General features: G+C 40.3%; 2 protein-coding genes across 2 annotated transcripts in view; one reads left to right on the forward strand and one right to left on the reverse strand.

The window, feature by feature from the left end:
* Positions 1–3,963, forward strand: part of LOC307033396 (cysteine and histidine-rich domain-containing protein 1) — a 10,896-nt gene extending 6,933 nt beyond the window's left edge. Inside the window, exons 8-11 of the mRNA XM_079671853.1 lie at positions 1,531–1,633; positions 2,256–2,375; positions 2,580–2,642; positions 3,157–3,963. Of these exons, the coding sequence (XP_079527979.1) occupies positions 1,531–1,633; positions 2,256–2,375; positions 2,580–2,642; positions 3,157–3,606 (736 nt within the window). The 3' untranslated portion in view covers positions 3,607–3,963. The remainder of the gene's footprint in view (positions 1–1,530; positions 1,634–2,255; positions 2,376–2,579; positions 2,643–3,156) is intronic.
* A 1,919-nt stretch (positions 3,964–5,882) lies between these two features.
* LOC307033393 (diacylglycerol kinase delta) overlaps positions 5,883–18,396 on the reverse strand; it is an 89,484-nt gene continuing 76,970 nt past the window's right edge. The window contains exons 27-31 of the mRNA XM_079671844.1: positions 18,073–18,178; positions 13,409–13,498; positions 11,642–11,755; positions 10,685–10,799; positions 5,883–9,490 (exon numbers count right to left, since the gene is read on the reverse strand). Coding sequence (XP_079527970.1) covers positions 9,438–9,490; positions 10,685–10,799; positions 11,642–11,755; positions 13,409–13,498; positions 18,073–18,178 — 478 coding nt within the window. The 3' untranslated portion in view covers positions 5,883–9,437. The remainder of the gene's footprint in view (positions 9,491–10,684; positions 10,800–11,641; positions 11,756–13,408; positions 13,499–18,072; positions 18,179–18,396) is intronic.

Consider the following 18,396-nt stretch of genomic DNA (forward strand, 5'->3'; position numbering starts at 1 on the left):
AAAGAGTCCTCTCCTGCTGATGTTCAGGTGTATATCAGGATGTAATGTCTCTACTTTAAAGAATCCTCTCCTGCTGATGTTCAGGTGTATATCAGTATGTAGTGTCTCTACTTTAAAGAGTCCTCTCCTGCTGATGTTCAGGTTTATATCAGTATGTAGTGTCTCTACTTTAAAGAGTCCTCTCCTGCTGATGTTCAGGTGTATATCAGTATGTAGTGTCTCTACTTTAAAGAGTCCTCTCCTGCTGATGTTCAGGTGTATATCAGTATGTAGTGTCTCTACTTTAAAGAGTCCTCTCCTGCTGATGTTCAGGTGTATATCAGTGTGTAGTGTCTCTACTTTAAAGAGTCCTCTCCTGCTGATGTTCAGGTGTATATCAGGATGTAGTGTCTCTACTTTAAAGAATCCTCTCCTGCTGATGTTCAGGTGTATATCAGTATGTAGTGTCTCTACTTTAAAGAGTCCTCTCCTGCTGATGTTCAGGTGTATATCAGTATGTAGTGTCTCTACTTTAAAGAGTCCTCTCCTGCTGATGTTCAGGTGTATATCAGTATGTATTGTCTCTACTTTAAAGAGTCCTTTCCTGCTGCTGTTCAGGTGTATATCAGTATGTAGTATCTCTACTTTAAAGAGTCCTCTCCTGCTGATGTTCAGGTGTATATCAGTATGTATTGTCTCTACTTTAAAGAGTCCTCTCCTTCTGATGTTCAGGTACATATCAGTGTGTAGTGTCTCTACTTTAAACAGTCCTCTCCTGCTGATGTTCAGGTGTATATCAGTATGTAGTGTCTCTACTTTAAAGAGTCCTCTCCTGCTGATGTTCAGGTGTATATCAGTATGTAGTGTCTCTACTTTAAAGAGTCCTCTCCTGTTGATGTTCAGGTGTATATCAGTATCTAGTGTCTCTACTTTAAAGAGTCCTCTCCTGCTGATGTTCAAGTGTATATCAGTATGTAGTGTCTCTGCTTTAAAGAGTCCTCTCCTGCTGAGGTTCAGGTGTATATCAAGTGTCTCTACTTTAAAGAGTCCTCTGATTGGGTAGCTGGCCGGCTCTGTTGTCATTGGTCAACCGCTCTGAGATGTCCCGCCCCTTAGCCTATCACGTACAACGTGTTGGAGCGCTAGCTAAAAGAAGCGTGAGTGTTACAAAGTGATGTTGAGGAAGTAAACAAAGAACTAGCAACTTGGGGATTTTAGCCTCTGCAGACCATTTAAATGCACTAAAAACCATATAACACACTACAGGGAAGTGAAAACCCCCAAAAAGCGTAATAGGGCCTCTTTCAAAACAAATCTGGGACATCAGTAGGAGACTTCAGAAGTAAAACAAGCTCCAACTGATTTTTGAATTACATAGTATTTCATCATTGCTTTTCAAAGAACCATTTACAACGCACTTATCTCTCCATTTTCTCAGGTCAAACTGCGTCTCGTTGATTTGAATCATCACATAACTGTCTGTCAGTCAGTGTTGCGTTGGAATCATGCAGCTGTTACACGCTGTGACGATGTGTTTATGTTGTTCTTTAGGTATAAGTACTGGAACTGCTGCTGCATAAGGACAATAGATTTCAATGCTTTCCTGGACCAGAAGGGCTGCTCCACAGGGGTCCATCGCTGGGTCCCCAAGCAGGTACACCCCCCGGGGGAAAACATATGAGGGGCTGAACAAAAGAACATGGTTCACAGTAAGAAGGACATTTAGCTGAAAAGGACAAAGCCAAGAAAACAGCTGTAAAATCACCCTTTTCCATGTGAAGATGGGTGAGCACAGCTTGGCTTTTTTCTTCTGGAGCTTTCTATTTGGTCTGACAAAAACAAGCTTGAACAGGAGAAAAAAACTTTCATTATTTATGATTCAAAGTTAAAACAAAGCAGTTTAAAGAAACAGCGTTATAGCTTTCTGAAGGCTTTAAATATTTACTTTTTGTTTAAGTGTTTCTGAGGGCTGTTGATTCAACTTTATGGTATTTTAGAAGTTGTGATTCGAGGTGAGGTTGAATTATAATGAAGAAATGTTGATATTAGTGGGCTCAAGCACATTTAAAGAAGTGAAAAGTGACTTCATATTGTTTAAAAAACGGTTATAAGTTTCACGATTGAACCACAATGTCCCAGAATGAAAACACAGTGTCTTTTTGTAATGATGGTTTTTAACACATTTAAGTGGCATTGATTATTGAGTTCCTACTGATGCTCCAGTTCTTCTCAAAGCAACAATAATCTATTTTAAATCATATTGCGTGTGTTTGCAGGACAAGAAGAAGGTGGCGTGTCGGTACGACTGGCACCAGACCGGAGACAATGTCATCGTTACGATTTACGCAAAAAACGCAAACCCAAATTTCAGCAGCATAGAAGCAAACCGGACTGTGGTGAGTTTTCACACATTGACTCAAATACTAAAGTACATGTTTGTAGTACTCTTGTCTCTTTCTGTTGTACCATCTTAGAAGGAAAGATTGTATGAGCTGACTTAATCTTTAACCATTAAGTAATACATTCATCTTTGAATGTCGAAAGTGCAATTTGTTGTTTTTGCTTATTCCATTTTTCCCGCTCTTTTCCCCCCTCTTTAGCTCTCATGTCAAATCCAGTTTGAGAACAATAAGATCTTCAAGAGAGACTTTCGCTTCTGGGGCGTGAGTATCTGATGACTGTCTGCAAACATCTCCCTGAGCTAATACACATACATGTTTTCAAGATGATTTACTTATTGGTGAAGTACTATGAGTTTGTATATTTCTTTACCAAGACTTTTTACAACGACACGCTATTATATTATGTCGTTTTAAAAAAAAAAAGGTAATTATTTAAGATATTTCCGACATACAGTACACACATACTATGTAATTCTTTTCAATTTTTCGACATACTATGTACTACGTATTTTTTTTATTCGACGTACTATATGTCATTTATTTCGGAAAAACTGCGACACACCGATATTTTTGACACTATGTGGTTTTCTGACCTTTCGACATACTATATTGTGTTTTTCTGAACGTATGACTTACTTTACTATGACATTGTTTAACCTTTACATAATGAGAGTAGTTATCTTATTCCACAGACAAACATTTTCAAGATTGAATACCTAGCAAAGTTTACTCAGTATCCTCCATTAAACTCTCTCCCCTCTTTTCTTCCTCCTAGGTGGTGAATGTTAAGAAGAGTTCAGTCAACATGGTCCCCTCCAAAGTGGAGGTGACCCTCCGTAAGGCCGACAAAGTGACCTGGGGAAAACTAGAAGACCCAAACTACAAACCAGAGCCAGAGCCCATTGACGACTCCTTCACCGAAACCACGGAGAACCAGGAGAACAACTACGATATCGAAGACGACGACATCAGCGACTCGGACGAAGAGTGGGCCTACGACACGAAACAGAACCAAAAACCGGAGGACAAGGAGGAGAAGGACAAGGTGGAGATGAAGAAGAACGAGGATGAAGAGATCCAAAACTTAAAGAGGAAGGAGGTGGAGGAGGAGATGAAGAAGGTGAGCGAGGAGAGGAAGAGGGCGGAGGAGGAGAAGAAGAAGCTGGAGGAGCAGAGGAGGCAGGAGGAGGGGGAAGGATACGAAGACATGCCAGAACTGGAGTAACTCTGTCGAAAACAAAGCAATGATGAACATGAGATGTGTTTAGCGGATCATTCAAACACATTTTTGTAATAAAGCAAATTAATTGTTGACTTTCTGATATCATGAGACTTTTGGGGGCTGCAGATCCAAATCAAATGTACCACACCTGCTGTCTCACAAAAAAACAAGGGCCCTTATAGTCTTTCACCTTCATTCAATTAATTCAGGGGTGATTCCACAAATAATTGAGTTACGTCTTTGGTTGACAAACAAACTGGATCCTTTATATTTTATGTACAACATATAAAAATAATAAATTGAAAGTTCTAACCTGGACACAACTTATAAAGTAAAGACTTGTATCTTTCTCTTTACAAACTGTGCCATTGTCTTTCTTTTGTAGAACTTTAGGATGATTTTTGTTCTGTCGTTTTCTTTGGGATATTTCCGACACTTTTTTTTTTTTCGACTGTAGTTATTTTAAATTTTCGACATACTATACTTTGTCGTTTTTTTGCATATTTTCGACAGTATACTATATTGTTTTTTTGCATATTTTCGACAGTATACTATATTGTTTTTTTGCATATTTTCGACAGTATACTATATTGTTTTTTTGCATATTTTCGACATACTATACTACGTCATTTTTGGCATATTTTATAAGTAATTTTTGGGGGGAAAATGTCCTGATACTATCCATTTTTTTTGTTGTTGCCTGAAACCATTAAACATTGAAAAGTCATGGTATAGTGTGTTGGAAAAAGGTAATGTAAATAAAAACAAATTTTACAGTAGGACGATAATAACATAATATAGTAATTTATAAAAAAACATGTATTTTTTTACGTGTTTGTCTAAAACAAAGGAAACACCAGAGGAATGGAACAATAAGACTTGTTATCCAGCACACGTCCACTGTGTTTTAAGGAGAAAAATCAAGATTAATGATTCAATTAAAAGCCTAATGAGTCATTTGAGCATCCACTGCTGTAATTGGTTGTCTCTGTAAACAAAACAGTTAGCCTTGAGCTTATGAGTCATGCTTAAATGTTATTTCCACGCATTGCTTTTATTAATATAAGCCTATTGTTTATGGAAACACAACGTACTCATCAGATTTACTACAGGAAAGAAAATATACAGTATGTGGTGTAAAAGCAATGTTAGTTCTACCAAAGATGGAGAATATAGCCTTAACACCTCATTACCCATCAAATAAAGTGCTTTAATAATAATTTAAAGACTGATCCTTACTTGATGGTTAACAGAAGTCTTGCGGTGTACGTTTTAAATTCATAAAAGGGAGTGAAAGAAGATGCGGTAAGAAACCTTTGAGTACCGAAAATCGAGAAAAGCTATACAAATGTTTACCTAGGTTCTTAGGGATAAGACGCTTTGACACTTTTGAAGCATACTAACACCTTGAATTGTATCTCCACCTGCAAGACAAATAACTAAAACTAAAGCACAGCAGGTTAATGTGAAAGAGGGAACAACATAAATGAAATTCAAGCACTTCTTAACACGTGAAATATGCAGAATATCATTGATTGACGTAGTTAAACTGTGTTGTGACCATACCTTTTAAGAGTTAAAGGTCACCTATCATGCTATCTCTAGGCAATAGCATAGGTCTCAGATATATACAAATATATAAAAAAAATGTCTATGAAGTGTTTTGGTCAAAAACCAAACAGATCACCCATTCTAGCCATGCCTCATATCACTCTATTTCCCTTCCTGTTTCAAAAGTGCTGATTTGGGTATAAACAGGTCTCTCTTGAGAATGACCCTTTTTTTTTTTTTAAGTGAAAAAAATTATAAATAAGAGGGGGCGGAGCTTATGCCGGCTCATGCGGGACCTGGCAGATACTGTCTAAAATGCTGCGGTGATGAAACACAAGTATTATTAGATCAAGGATTATCTCTGAAACAGTATGGAGCTGAAAGGCTTTCTCTCTTGCCGGTTATACCACAAGGTGAGTTCCTTTTTATTTCCTGCTTCTTAACACACTCTCCAGTACAGGTTAGCTCTGAGGGCTAGCGATGCTAATGTAAACATCGACCATATTACGTCCAAAACAGTCGGGCATTGTTTCTGATGGTGCTGTGGGTCTGCATTGCCGATTTGACGTCATATCAGCTCCGTTTTTAGAGATTTGGGTACGGCGGAAAAGAGAGGGTTTTATTTTCTGACGCTGCGTGAGTTCCCCGACACACCGGGGACACATATTCATCATCAAAAAGTGCATTTTGCACATCATCATGGACACATTAACGCCAAAGGACACCAGTTTCACACTTCAATAAGTCATTTAATCTCCAAAGGGTTGCGCTGACTTTGTCTTTGTTACACACTGCACACGATAACACAATAAAACACCTCGCAACGTACAAGGTTCGTGCAACATCTAGTCCAGCGTTGCGCACACAGTCTCAATAGATCAATATGTAGGCTGTTCAGATCAGGGGTGCGTTCACAAATGTCGTCTATATGGAATACTGTTGCACAAACATGGTGGCGTGTTTGCAATCTGTGTTTTTTTTTCTTTCAGTTTTTCAGCTCTGTTTAACTCCCTGGAAGAGTTTCAGTCAAAAATGACATTTTGCTGTATGAAAAAAATGAACAATAATTAAAAACAATGATGCTTTTAAAAGAAAAACTATGCAATCCTTGGTTAAAAGACCATGATACGTAGGCAAAACATTATTTTATCCCAACAATGGTTAACACAAGTATGTGTTCCCAGAAGTGGATGCAATTTTGCTTCGTTTTCAGCACGAAAAATGCTCGTGAAAGCATAAGTTAGACTTCCTACAATTTGAAAATTATACACAAAAAGTTTACCCAAATGTTGGCTAAACAACTCAAAGCTGAGTATGACATTTCTTTTTGTGTAAACAATTCATTAATAGTCTGTAACTTCACAGGATAATTCAAAAAACTTTGGCTTGAAGTTAAAATAACCTTAATATTGGTGAAATTTTTACAATTCTATTTCAATACCAATTGGTGTGACATTGGAAAGACATTTCAATGGCATTGGAATGACACATGTAATAACATTGGGAGATTCAAGCTGCTGTGGGAGTCATTTTACAACCACTATATATTTATCATTCTTTTTACGTTTGGTTAGATATATTACATTGTATCAACACACTTTTGTCCGTATACATTTATCATAAATTAAAGATTTTCTCATGAAATCAATCAAAAAAACCACTTGTAAACACTCAAAATCTTAAACACACACACGCACACATGCACACTAATGTCTTTTTTCCCCATTAAGTTTGCTTCTTCGTAAAGTGCAAGGCAAGATACAGTAAACTTTGAAATGTACGACATACAACAACGTTCGCATCTGAAGCTCACGCACTCTCACGCACACCTTGTATGTCTCATAACCCACTGAACTCGGTACAAACTTGGCACAACACCACTAAAGCCTCTAAGGTGTAGAGCGTAAAGCCGGCACACTATGGATACAGGAGCACAGTCCTACCAGAGCTGCATATCTACAACGCCTCACAGTAACCCTACTCAAGAGTTAGCATGGGTTAGTTTGATTAAAAAACATGTAAATAACTGAGAAATCAAGCACTAACCCTTTCTGTGAATGGGAAAATAATCCTTCACCAGTTTACAGCCTTGTTTGTTAATACATTTTAGGTCATTTACATTTTTGCTGTATTAAATAAAAGAATGATTCAAAAATTATTCTCTGTCCAATCAGTATGGAGCTCCTTCCATGTAGCATTTAGCTCCTTCCATGTAGCATTTAGCTTAGCTTATTAGTAAACTCTGGAAACAGCTAGCCTGATGCTATCAACGATAATGCAAATAGTTCAAAAGCTAATAATTACACACTTGTCTATAGTCTGCTTTTTGTGTGTAGGCTATTTACATTCATAGTAAAATAAAACAACTGTTGAATAAGCAACTGGCTAACATATTTGACTCTTGCTGCTCATTTTAAATATGCTAGCTTCTTAAACGTTTGTTAGTACACACATTTTTCTAACAGCAGTTATTTGGTAGTTAATAAGGTACATTAAACATTTCGGGATTTACTGGAAGGTGTATTGTAGAATTTTGTCCAATAGTTCTGCTAAGCTAAGGTACACTAAGCTAAGCTAGGCTAAGCTAAGCTAAGTTAAGGTAAGCTAAGCTACAATAAGCTAAACTACACTAAGCTAAGCTAAGCTAGGCTAAGGTACGTATGTCTGGGTTGTCTTTACTGAGAGCACAGAGATGTATCTTCTGTTAAGACAGCAAATAATGAAAACAATCCTAAAATGTCTGACCATTCCTCCTGTAAAACCTGGGAAGGAGTCGACTCTAAAGCCAAACAGCGGCAAATGAAACCAAAATCATACTATGTTATTGATATGACATCTTATTTGCTATATCCTGCTTAAAAGACCACGGGAGTGTGAATCAATACACTCTTGATGTTGGTTACAGTAAAGTATTGGCAGGGAATTAGGTTTGTTTTTCCCTCTGAAGAAGTGTTCTGTAAAACTCATTTCATGTGGTGCGTCAAAATAAATATTCACGCTGCTGGCAAAACAAATATTAAAGTCACTATTTTGAGGCAACTTCAGGCCAACACTGTGAGGTGAAGGAAGGCTAAGTAATCATGCAGGGACACAACAGCAGTAATTGTTTTTGATTATATGCACAAGGAGTTTGTCAAAAGGGGGAAGCAGCAAAGCCACGAGAGCGTCACAAATTGATCCATTTTGAAAATAAGATATACAAAAAAATAGATAATATATTAATAATAGCTTTTAACCACAGACGAGGCAAAATCATGTACTTTTTTTTTTTACATATACAATCAGGAGTATGGCAAAGTAGGAGTATTATACTGAGTCCTTGATGCTTCCTCCTTGTCTAAACACCTTTTCCATAAAATGTCAAAAAGAATAGAGTCACTTCACCTGGTGCTGGACTGGAACATGTTCTTTGAAAACCAATGTTTCGACGCCCACATGAGTAACTTTGATAATAACAGATTCATAAGGCTGATTTCCAGATGAAATGACTCGTATTAAAAGTAAGCCTCGGATCACACAAGTCAGACGACAGCCTATTAAGAACCACTTTAGAACCACGACAGCAGTTTGTGAAACAATATCCACAGGTTGATACAAGTCCACACAAGTACATTCCTCAGTACATTTTTTTTGCAACATTTAAGATATTCCCCAGTTCAGTAGACGATAAGGTCGAGATGTTTGTTCAGTCTGTTGCCGTTTTGAGTTGTCATGGCAGTAGCAACAAGAAATAAATACTCTTCGAAAGTCTCGAGATTAAAGAATCAAACGCTGTTCATATGTTCAGAAAGAAAACAATGAAAAGTTAGAGAGGAAAAGGAATTAGACTATTGTAACAACTGATAGAAATAAACCAATATGGCTGCCCTCGACATGCGAGGAGAGCACCACATAAACACAATTCTTTGTCAACAGAAAAACAACGTATATGCGAGAGTCTTGAATCCTTGAATGGCTTTCATGTCACGCCTCCCCTTGTCCTTAGTTTGATTTCCTGCAGGTCACGTGACTTCCAAACAAAAGCTGAACGCTGATTGGTGGAGCGATGCGACGCAAAATCCAGGTTCCCTTCAAACTCGCAAACAAATAAGAAAGAGAGGAAACAGAACTCCTCCCTGCAGAGTGGAGGAGACAGAATCAGGGAGGAAGAAGCGCTAAAAGTTGGGAAGATGGTTTTCCTTTCCTTCCTCGCACCTCTGTCAGGCCACTGGGTATCGCAGTAAGAGGACAGGAGGGTGCTCCTCACCCCTGGGTGTCACGTGTTAAGCACCTCTTGAAGGACTTCAGTTGCCCGAGGAGTCAGCTTCAACTGCCCCACCTTTGATTTCCCAATTTCCTGCGGGGGGAGAGAGAGGAAAACGAAATGTTAATGCTGAGCTGCTGCGAGTCAGGGGCGGACATTTTGAGGAACCTGTGCAACATCCCTGGCATTTCCAAAGCAGCGGCAAATGGAACCAAGATCACACTGAGACATGTGACATGTGAGTGTAGATCAATAACCTCTTGATGTTGGTGTTGGCAGGGAGTTTCTTTTACCCGCTAAGGAAGTGTTTATTCTGCGTTGTCTCAAACTCCCTCCCTAAAGGCCCGGACACACCAAGCTGACACCAAAGAACTGACTCACTAACACACCGCAAAGACTTCAGCCGACGGCCGAACGTACGAACTGCGCATGCGTGAGTGGCAATAACTCTCCTTACCAGCAGGGGGCGGTAGTGTGTATTCGTCATTCAAAAGAGGCAACAACCTGAAGACAGACTGCGTGATAACCGAGAGGAGAAGAACAGACTGCGTGATATAAACAAACAACAAATAGCGTGTTCCATGTTCACTCCACAGCGAGAAGCTCACGGGGCTTTCCTGAACCTGAGTCGAGAGCTGAAGTTAAATGAAACCTCAGATTTGCCTTCTTAATCGTTTGTTTGGGTCCCTCACTTCCGTTTCGCTTCTCATGCACTGATTGGCTAGCTGAACAGCCAATCAGAGTGATTTCTTTGGCCGACTGCCTTTGGCCGACCGATTGGACATGTAGAATCGGCTGGTTTTCGGACGAAAAGACCCGACGGTGCGGGACACACCAATGTGAGTAGGGCGTGTTGACGCTCATCGTGGGCGTGTCGACGCTCATCGTCGGCGTGACGCCCACCAACGCCGATAATCGGCCTGGTGTGTCCGTGCCTTAAGAGTAAAACATTTGACAAGTGAGAACTAAGAGATGGCTGCTTTTTGCCACCAGGGTTTATGTAAAGACAGATTTGAAACTAGTAGTAGAAATCAAGACTGGGCATCGTTCAGATTTGGTAGATCTGTAACTTTTCACACAAAAAAAGGCTGAGGAATGATTCCACCTGTGTGAAAGTGAAACGCCACAGAAAAGGCACATGATTGGATTGCTTTAGTATACATACATACTTATATATAGAGTCTGTTATATGTGCTGCGTGTAGGAGTTTTTGACGGCTGTAACTCCAAGAGCCAATGTATTTATGGGACTGAAGCACTCAATCAGAGCTCTGGTCTGGAGTCCTACCTGAGAGGGAGCTGTTGGACTTCTGCTTGTGGAGCTTCTCTCGGTCCTTCTTCACTTTGGGAATGATCTTCAGCTTCATGCTGCTGCTGCTCTTACTGCTGCCCCTCACCGAGTCCTACACACACAACACACATCATTAGCTACAAGCAACACAAGACATTTGTTTGGCTTATTGTCAGAAAGGGCAGCTGGGCTGAGCAGCAGAGAGGACACTGTGGTGGCTAGACATGCTATAATGCATCACACACACGTAGGGATGGGTACCGAGCCCCGGGATTAAACGAGCCCCGGGGCTGAATTATTAAAGACCGTGGTACCGTTAAGCTCCGATGTTATCTGTCTTTTTATCGGTACTGTATGTATTATTGCTACACAAACATTATATTGCAGTTTTAGTGTTGCCAACTCCGTTTCTAATACGCAAAAAGACTGCAAAATGCGTCTATGGTTATTTTTAGTATTTTCGATCTCTCTCCCCCGCCTGTGTGCGAGGGGGCGGGGCAGTTTACACACATGCAGCTGCTACATGCAGCAACACACACGGAGGAGATGGCGGAGAGAACGCGCTCCGAGGTGAGGTTAAACTTTGCCCGTCCCTATGTGGACAAGTCTCGTTACCAAAAGTGCAATAAGGGTTTAGCATGTAAGGGCGGTAACTAGGGCTGTCCCGAATACCATTTTTCCGGCTCCGGATATTCGGTAGTAATCAGCAGAGAATATTCAAATATTCGGTGCTGAGAGATTTTTATTTTTATTTTATAAAAAAAATGTTCAATTTTTTTTTTCTTTTGTTGAAAAAAGGTTTCATAACACGCTCCGAATCCGAGACACCTGACAACACGCTGTTAAACACACACACACACACACACACACACACACACACACACACACACACACACACACACACACACACACACACACACACACACACACACACACACACACACACACACACACCTCCTCGGAGCACTGCATTAAGGGACAGATCCAGTGGATGTCGTCCAGTTTGTGGAGCTCGGTGCTGAGGCTGTTCAGAGTCGACCGCAGCTCCTGTTCCTCGGGAGACTTCGACTGAGGAAGAGACAACAACATTTAATTTCTATAAAATATGTATTACACGCATATTCATCTAACAATGTTCCTGATAAATAATCCTGTGTATGAGGCTCACTGGCAGAGAATGTAGGGGATTACTTTAGTCGTTGTTATTGTACGTGATTTCTAGTAATAATGTGATTTTTGTTTATGAGGATGGATGGAAATGCACAATAGCTTGCCATTTATTGAAAAATAAACTCTCCATCTGTTGGACTGAACATACTAACATCTGCTCAAGACGATGTCCATTTGACACCCGGCGTACATTATGCTAATTCACATATTTGTCAACACTAAACATATGTTAGCCTATAATTCTGTCAGCAGTTGAGGCGTAGCCAAATGTCTCATCGCAAGAAGGGAAGACAATTATAGAATGATTACCTGAAGTTAAAGAGGTCCTATTGTTCACTTCAGTAACTTGGTGACATCACTATGTAACACTATTGCTTCTACTGGACATTAAAGCAAGGAGACATGTCACAGTCGAGGCACTACATACTGATATACACCTGAACATCAGCAGGAGAGGACTCTTTAAAGTAGAGACACTACATACCGATATACACCTGAACATCAGCTGGAGAGGACTCTTTAAAGTAGAGACACTACATACTGATATACACCTGAACATCAGCAGGAGAGAACTCTTTAAAGTAGAGACACTACATACTGATATACACCTGAACATCATCTGGAGAGGACTCTTTAAAGTAGAGACACTACATACTGATATACACCTGAACATCAGCAGGAGAGGACTCTTTAAAGTAGAGACACTACATACCGATATACACCTGAACATCAGCTGGAGAGGACTCTTTAAAGTAGAGACACTACATACTGATATACACCTGAACATCAGCAGGAGAGGACTCTTTAAAGTAGAGACACTACATCCTGATATACACCTGAACATCAGCAGGAGAGGACTCTTTAAAGTACAGACACTACATACTGATAAACACCTGAAAATCAGCAGGAGAGGACTCTTTAAAGTACAGACACTACATACTGATATACACCTGAACATCAGCAGGAGAGGACTCTTTAAAGTAGAGACACTACATACTGATATACACCTGAACATCAGCAGGAGAGGACTCTTTAAAGTAGAGACACTACATACTGATATACACCTGAACATCAGCAGGAGAGGACTCTTTAAAGTGGAGACACTACATACTGATATACACCTGAACATCAGCAGGAGAGGACTCTTTAAAGTAGAGACACTACATACTGATATACACCTGAACATCAGCAGGAGAGGACTCTTTAAAGTAGAGACACTACATACTGATATACACCTGAACATCAGCAGGAGAGGACTCTTTAAAGTATTCAATGTCTCAGAATGACATGAGATAAAATAATAAGTGAAAGTCTGAAAATGTTATAAATATTGGAAGCAGATGAAAAGCAAAGCAGAGAGCAGATGATTTGCTTTCATGTCATGATTTTTGCGATGGTGCATTATATTTGTTCTCCTGCACAAAGGGCTATTGTGAGTAGAGAAATAATAAATGTCCTTACGGGGTAAATTAGAGCAAACAAGACAATAAACAGACGGCAGAAACTGTAACGTGAGACGTGGAGGATTGAATGAAAGAGAACAACGGGTACCAGTAGTTTTCCATCCAGCAGCATCCTGGTCTCCTCTTGCAGGACTTTGCTGCTGTTCACGATCTCCACCGCCGTGCTGCGACTCAGACACTGAAAATACAAATTAATAAATATATTATAATGGTCAAATATCAGAACACGCCATCACCCCAGTCCTCCACTGGCTTTCTGTCTCCCATCGCATCAACTACAACATTCTGGTCCTCACCTACAAAGCACTCCACCATCTGGCCCCCCCTTATCTCACAAACCTTCTCACTCCTTATCAACCCCCACGGTCCCTCAGATCCACCGCAGCCGGACTCCTATCCATCCCCACATCCACACTCTGCAGCTTTGGGGACAGAGCCCTCTCAGTGGCCGCTCCTAGGCTCTGGACTTCCCTCCCCAAGATCTCCGTGACTCTGAGTCCCTCACAGTCTTTCAGTCCCGCCTCAAAACACATCTTTTCAACTCTGTCTACCCATAAGCCCCCCCCCTCTCAGTCAACTTCCTCTTGACTGCCTGAGTTGTGAAAAGCGCTATATAAATAAAATGCATTATTATTATTATTAAAGTGTTTCCTTTTCATATAGTGCAATTTTTTATATTTGACGCCACTTCCTGTTTCATTTTCCACAGGTGTCATTGATTTTACTTCAACAGGAAACCTTTTATAAAAGTCAAATGTATTATTTAAAATAAAATAATAACCTGCAAGCTGTAATCAAAGACTATGTGAAAAGAATAAAGACTGTTTTATATATCATTATTTATCATTTAGAAATATTTTGTTGTTTCTGAGTAAACATCAGTGTGTAATCATAAGTGAATAAAAGACTGTTCAATTAATTATTATATCACTTCATACAAGAAAATATATATACTAATATAAAATAATAATAAATAAGTAAACATTTGAAATGATCCAATAAATGTTTACAATTCATTTTTTTTTTACATATACAAATTAATTTGTATTTTATTCCAGTTTATTTCCACTTTCCCTCATACATGTTTTTCTATTTTATCTGTATTTTCTAAAGTCAATTCTCCCCTCTCTCTTTGTGTGTGTGTGTGTCTCTCTCTCTTTGTGTGTGTGTGTGTGTGTCTCTCTCTCTTTGTGTGTGTGTGTGTGTGTGTGTGTGTGTGTGTGTGTGTGTGTGTGTGTGTGTGTGTGTGTGTGTGTGTGTGTGTGTGTGTGTGTGTGTGTGTGTGTGTGTGTGTGTGTGTGTGTGTCTCTCTCTTTGTGTGTGTGTGTGTGTGTGTGTCTCTCTCTCTTTGTGTGTGTGTGTGTGTCTCTCTCTCTGTGTGTGTGTGTGTGTCTCTCTGTGTGTGTGTGTGTGTGTGTGTGTGTGTGTGTGTGTGTGTGTGTGTGTGTGTGTGTGTGTGTGTGTGTGTGTGTGTGTGTGTGTGTGTGTGTGTGTGTGTGTGTGTGTGTGTGTGTGTGTGTGTGTGTGTGTGTGTGTGTGTGTGTGTGTGTGTGTGTGTGTGTGTGTGTGTGTGTGTGTCTCTCTCTCTCTCTTTGTGTGTGTGTGTGTGTGTGTGTGTCTCTCTCTCTCTTTGTGTGTGTGTGTGTGTGTGTGTCTCTCTCTCTCTTTGTGTGTGTGTGTGTGTGTCTCTCTCTCTCTTTGTGTGTGTGTGTGTGTGTGTGTGTGTGTGTGTGTGTCTCTCTCTCTCTTTGTGTGTGTGTGTCTCTCTCTCTCTTTGTGTGTGTGTGTCTCTCTCTCTCTTTGTGTGTGTGTGTCTCTCTCTCTTTGTGTGTGTCTGTCTGTCTGTCTCTCTCTCTTTGTGTCTGTCTGTCTGTCTGTCTGTCTGTCTGTCTGTCTGTCTGTCTGTCTGTCTGTCTGTCAATTCAATTCTATTCAATTGGGCTTTATTGGCATGAAAGTTAAATTAAACAATGTTGCCAAAGCATCACAATACAAAATAATTAACAACATTAACAGACATTTCAAATTTTTACATATTATTGATGATATATATATACAGTGATACAATTACATTTCAACACGTGTGTGTGTGTGTGTGTGTGTGTGTGTGTGTGTGTGTGTGTGTGTGTGTGTGTGTGTGTGTGTGTGTGTGTGTGTGTGTGTGTGTGTGAGAGTCTCATTCACTGTCCCTCAGGTTGTGGCATGTGTATACATATTGAGCAGCAAGGTGTGCCTTGTCTCCTTCTCCTAGGAGTACTCTCAGTCTTGAGAGGTCATCAACCTCCTTGAAACCTGGGATTACAGAGTTCAACTTGTTCCAATAAATGCTCCTTACTTGGTTGAATGTTTGGCACTTCAGGAGGATGTGCATCTCTGTCTCAGTCTCACCTGTCGTACAGTGACCACATGTTCTGTTCTCTTTTGGTTGCCAGGATCTTTTGAGTCTTCCTGTTTCGATTGCCAGTTTGTGGTCACTGAGCCTGTACTTGGTTAGGATCTGTCTCTGCTTTCTATCTCTGACAGTAGAGAGATACTCTGCCAGCTCATACTCTCTGTTTAGAGCCAGGTAACATTCTAATCTACTTTGGCTTTTAGTTTCTTCTTCCCAATGTTGTAAATAGTTGTCTTTACATTGTGTTATAATGCGTTTGACTGTGATTGGTGTTTGGAGAGCAGTGTTGTTGAGACTGGTCAGAGTGGCTCTGAGAGGGGGCAGTTAGCCTCAGCACCAGCTGACATAGGGGACTCTTCTCTGGGGTTAGCTCTTGGCTTTGGAGGGCTTTGGAGTGGAGGGTGTCTCGGGGGCTGGATCTAAGGTGGTTAAAGAATGTCAGTGCTCTCTTTTGAGTGTTAATGATCAGTGGGTATCTGCCTAATTCTGCTCTACATGCATTTGTTGGTGTTTTTCTCTGAACACGTAAAATGTATCTGCAGAATTCTGCATGGAAAGACTCTGTTGGATGTTTGTCCCAGCGGGTATAGCTCTGGTGACTGAGTGGACCCCATACTTCACTACCGTACAGCGCAATGGGCTGGATCACACTATCAAAGATTTTGAGCCAGATTTTAATTGGAATTTGGACATTATAAAATGTTCTCTTAATTGCATTAAGAGCTCTTCTGGCTTTTTCTTTGAGTGCATTCACTGCCATGTTGAAACTTCCTGATGCTGTTATGGTTAAACCGAGGTAGGTGTAACTCATACTATGTTCCATGATATGATTATTTATGGTAAACTGGTATTTGTTCTCCTGACATCTGGGGCGTTTTTGGAAAACCATGACATTAGTTTTCTTCATATTGACTGCCAGGGCCCAGTTCTTACAGTACTGGTCTACTATGTCCAGCTGTTGTTGTAGTCCTTGTTCAGTAGGAGACAGCAGAACAAGGTCATCAGCATAAAGCAGACACTTCACCTCTCTCTCTAGGAGGGAGAGGCCAGGAGCAGCACAGTGATCCAACTGAACAGCAAGTTCATTTATATATATATTAAATAAAGTGGGACTTAAATTGCAACCCTGACGAACACCTCTTCTCTGGGTGAAGAATTCAGTTTGTTTGTCTCCAATTTTAACAGCACACTTATTCCCTAAATACATTGATTTAACCAGATCGTACATTTTGCCCCCTATACCACAATGTAGAAGTCTATAATAGAGCCCTTCGTGCCAAATAGAGTCGAAAGCTTTTTTGAAATCAATGAAACAAGTGAATATCTTACCATGTTTTGTTTGGTGTACATGTTTGTTAACTAAAGTGTGAAGGGTATATACATGGTCGGTGGTGCGGTGTTTTGGAAGGAAGCCAATTTGATTTTGACTCAAGATGGATTGTCGGTTAAGGAAATCTTGTATTCTTTTATTTAGAATACTACAGAATAATTTCCCCAGACAGCTGCTGACACAGATGCCACGGTAGTTCTTAGGGTCTGATTTGTCTCCACTCTTATGAATGGGGGAAATGAGCCCTTTGCACCAGATGTCAGGAAAACATCCTGACTGCAATATGATATTGAACAGCTTTAATACTGTACCCTGCATCTCTGGGGTGCTGCATCTGAGCATTTCGTTTTTAATGTTGTCTGGGCCACAAGCTTTCCTTGGCCGGAGAGATTGTGTCTGTGTGGTCAACTCTTCCCAAGTCATTGGGAAATCAAGGGGGTTTTGGTGGTCTTTAATTGTTTCTTCTAATGTTTGGAGTTTCTCTTTTGTAATACATTGATCTGAATTCATTAGATTTATTGGTATGTCTTTGTACAAACTTTCAAAATGTTCTCTCCAGATGTCACCGTTTTGGATGGGTAATGCTTGCGGTTGTTTTGTGTTGAAGTTGCTCCACAGATCCCAGAATTGATTTTGATCAATGGCTTTCTCAATATCCTCAAGTTTCATGTGGGTATAATTTTGTTTTTTGTTCCTTATTGTACATTTATATTTGTTTAAAAGGTCATTGTATCTAATGCGTAAGGCTGGGTTGTTTGGTTGCCGATGTTTTTGCCCAATTCTCTCTCTCTCTCTCTCTCTCTCTCTCTCTCTCTCTCTCTCTCTCTCTCTCTCTCTCTCTCTCTCTCTCTCTCTCTCTCTCTCTCTCTCTCTCTCTCTCTCTCTCTCTCTCTCTCTCTCTCTCTCTCTCTCTCTGCTTGTATTGTCATTCGTACATAGCTACGGCGTAGTTATGACAATGAACACCTGAGGTCACAGGCTCCTCCAACACAACAGATCAAATAGTGCAAGTAAATAAAACAACGTTTACCTCGGGGCTGGACAGCTTGGCCTCGGTGAGCACGGCGGCCGTGGCGTTGACGGCGTGAGCGAGCTCCTGCTCCACCAGCTTGTGGGTCTTTGCTGCTTCACGGATCCTACGAACGGGAGGGCATCATAGCGTTCAGAGAGCTGTGATTATTATTTCAATCATCGGAGCCTGGTTGTTTCTCCAGTTCTTTTGTTTTTTATTCCTGGTAGTGGACGTTTGGATGGAGTGGACTTTAAAGGCAGAGGGATTCAATATACATTCAAATTCAAAGGTTTTATTGTTAATAAAAAGTAGTGCAAAAAGTCTATATACATGTCAATAGAA

This window comes from Notothenia rossii (assembly GCF_949606895.1).
Source record: "Notothenia rossii genome assembly, chromosome: 3".
NCBI classification, from domain to species: Eukaryota; Metazoa; Chordata; class Actinopteri; order Perciformes; family Nototheniidae; genus Notothenia; species Notothenia rossii.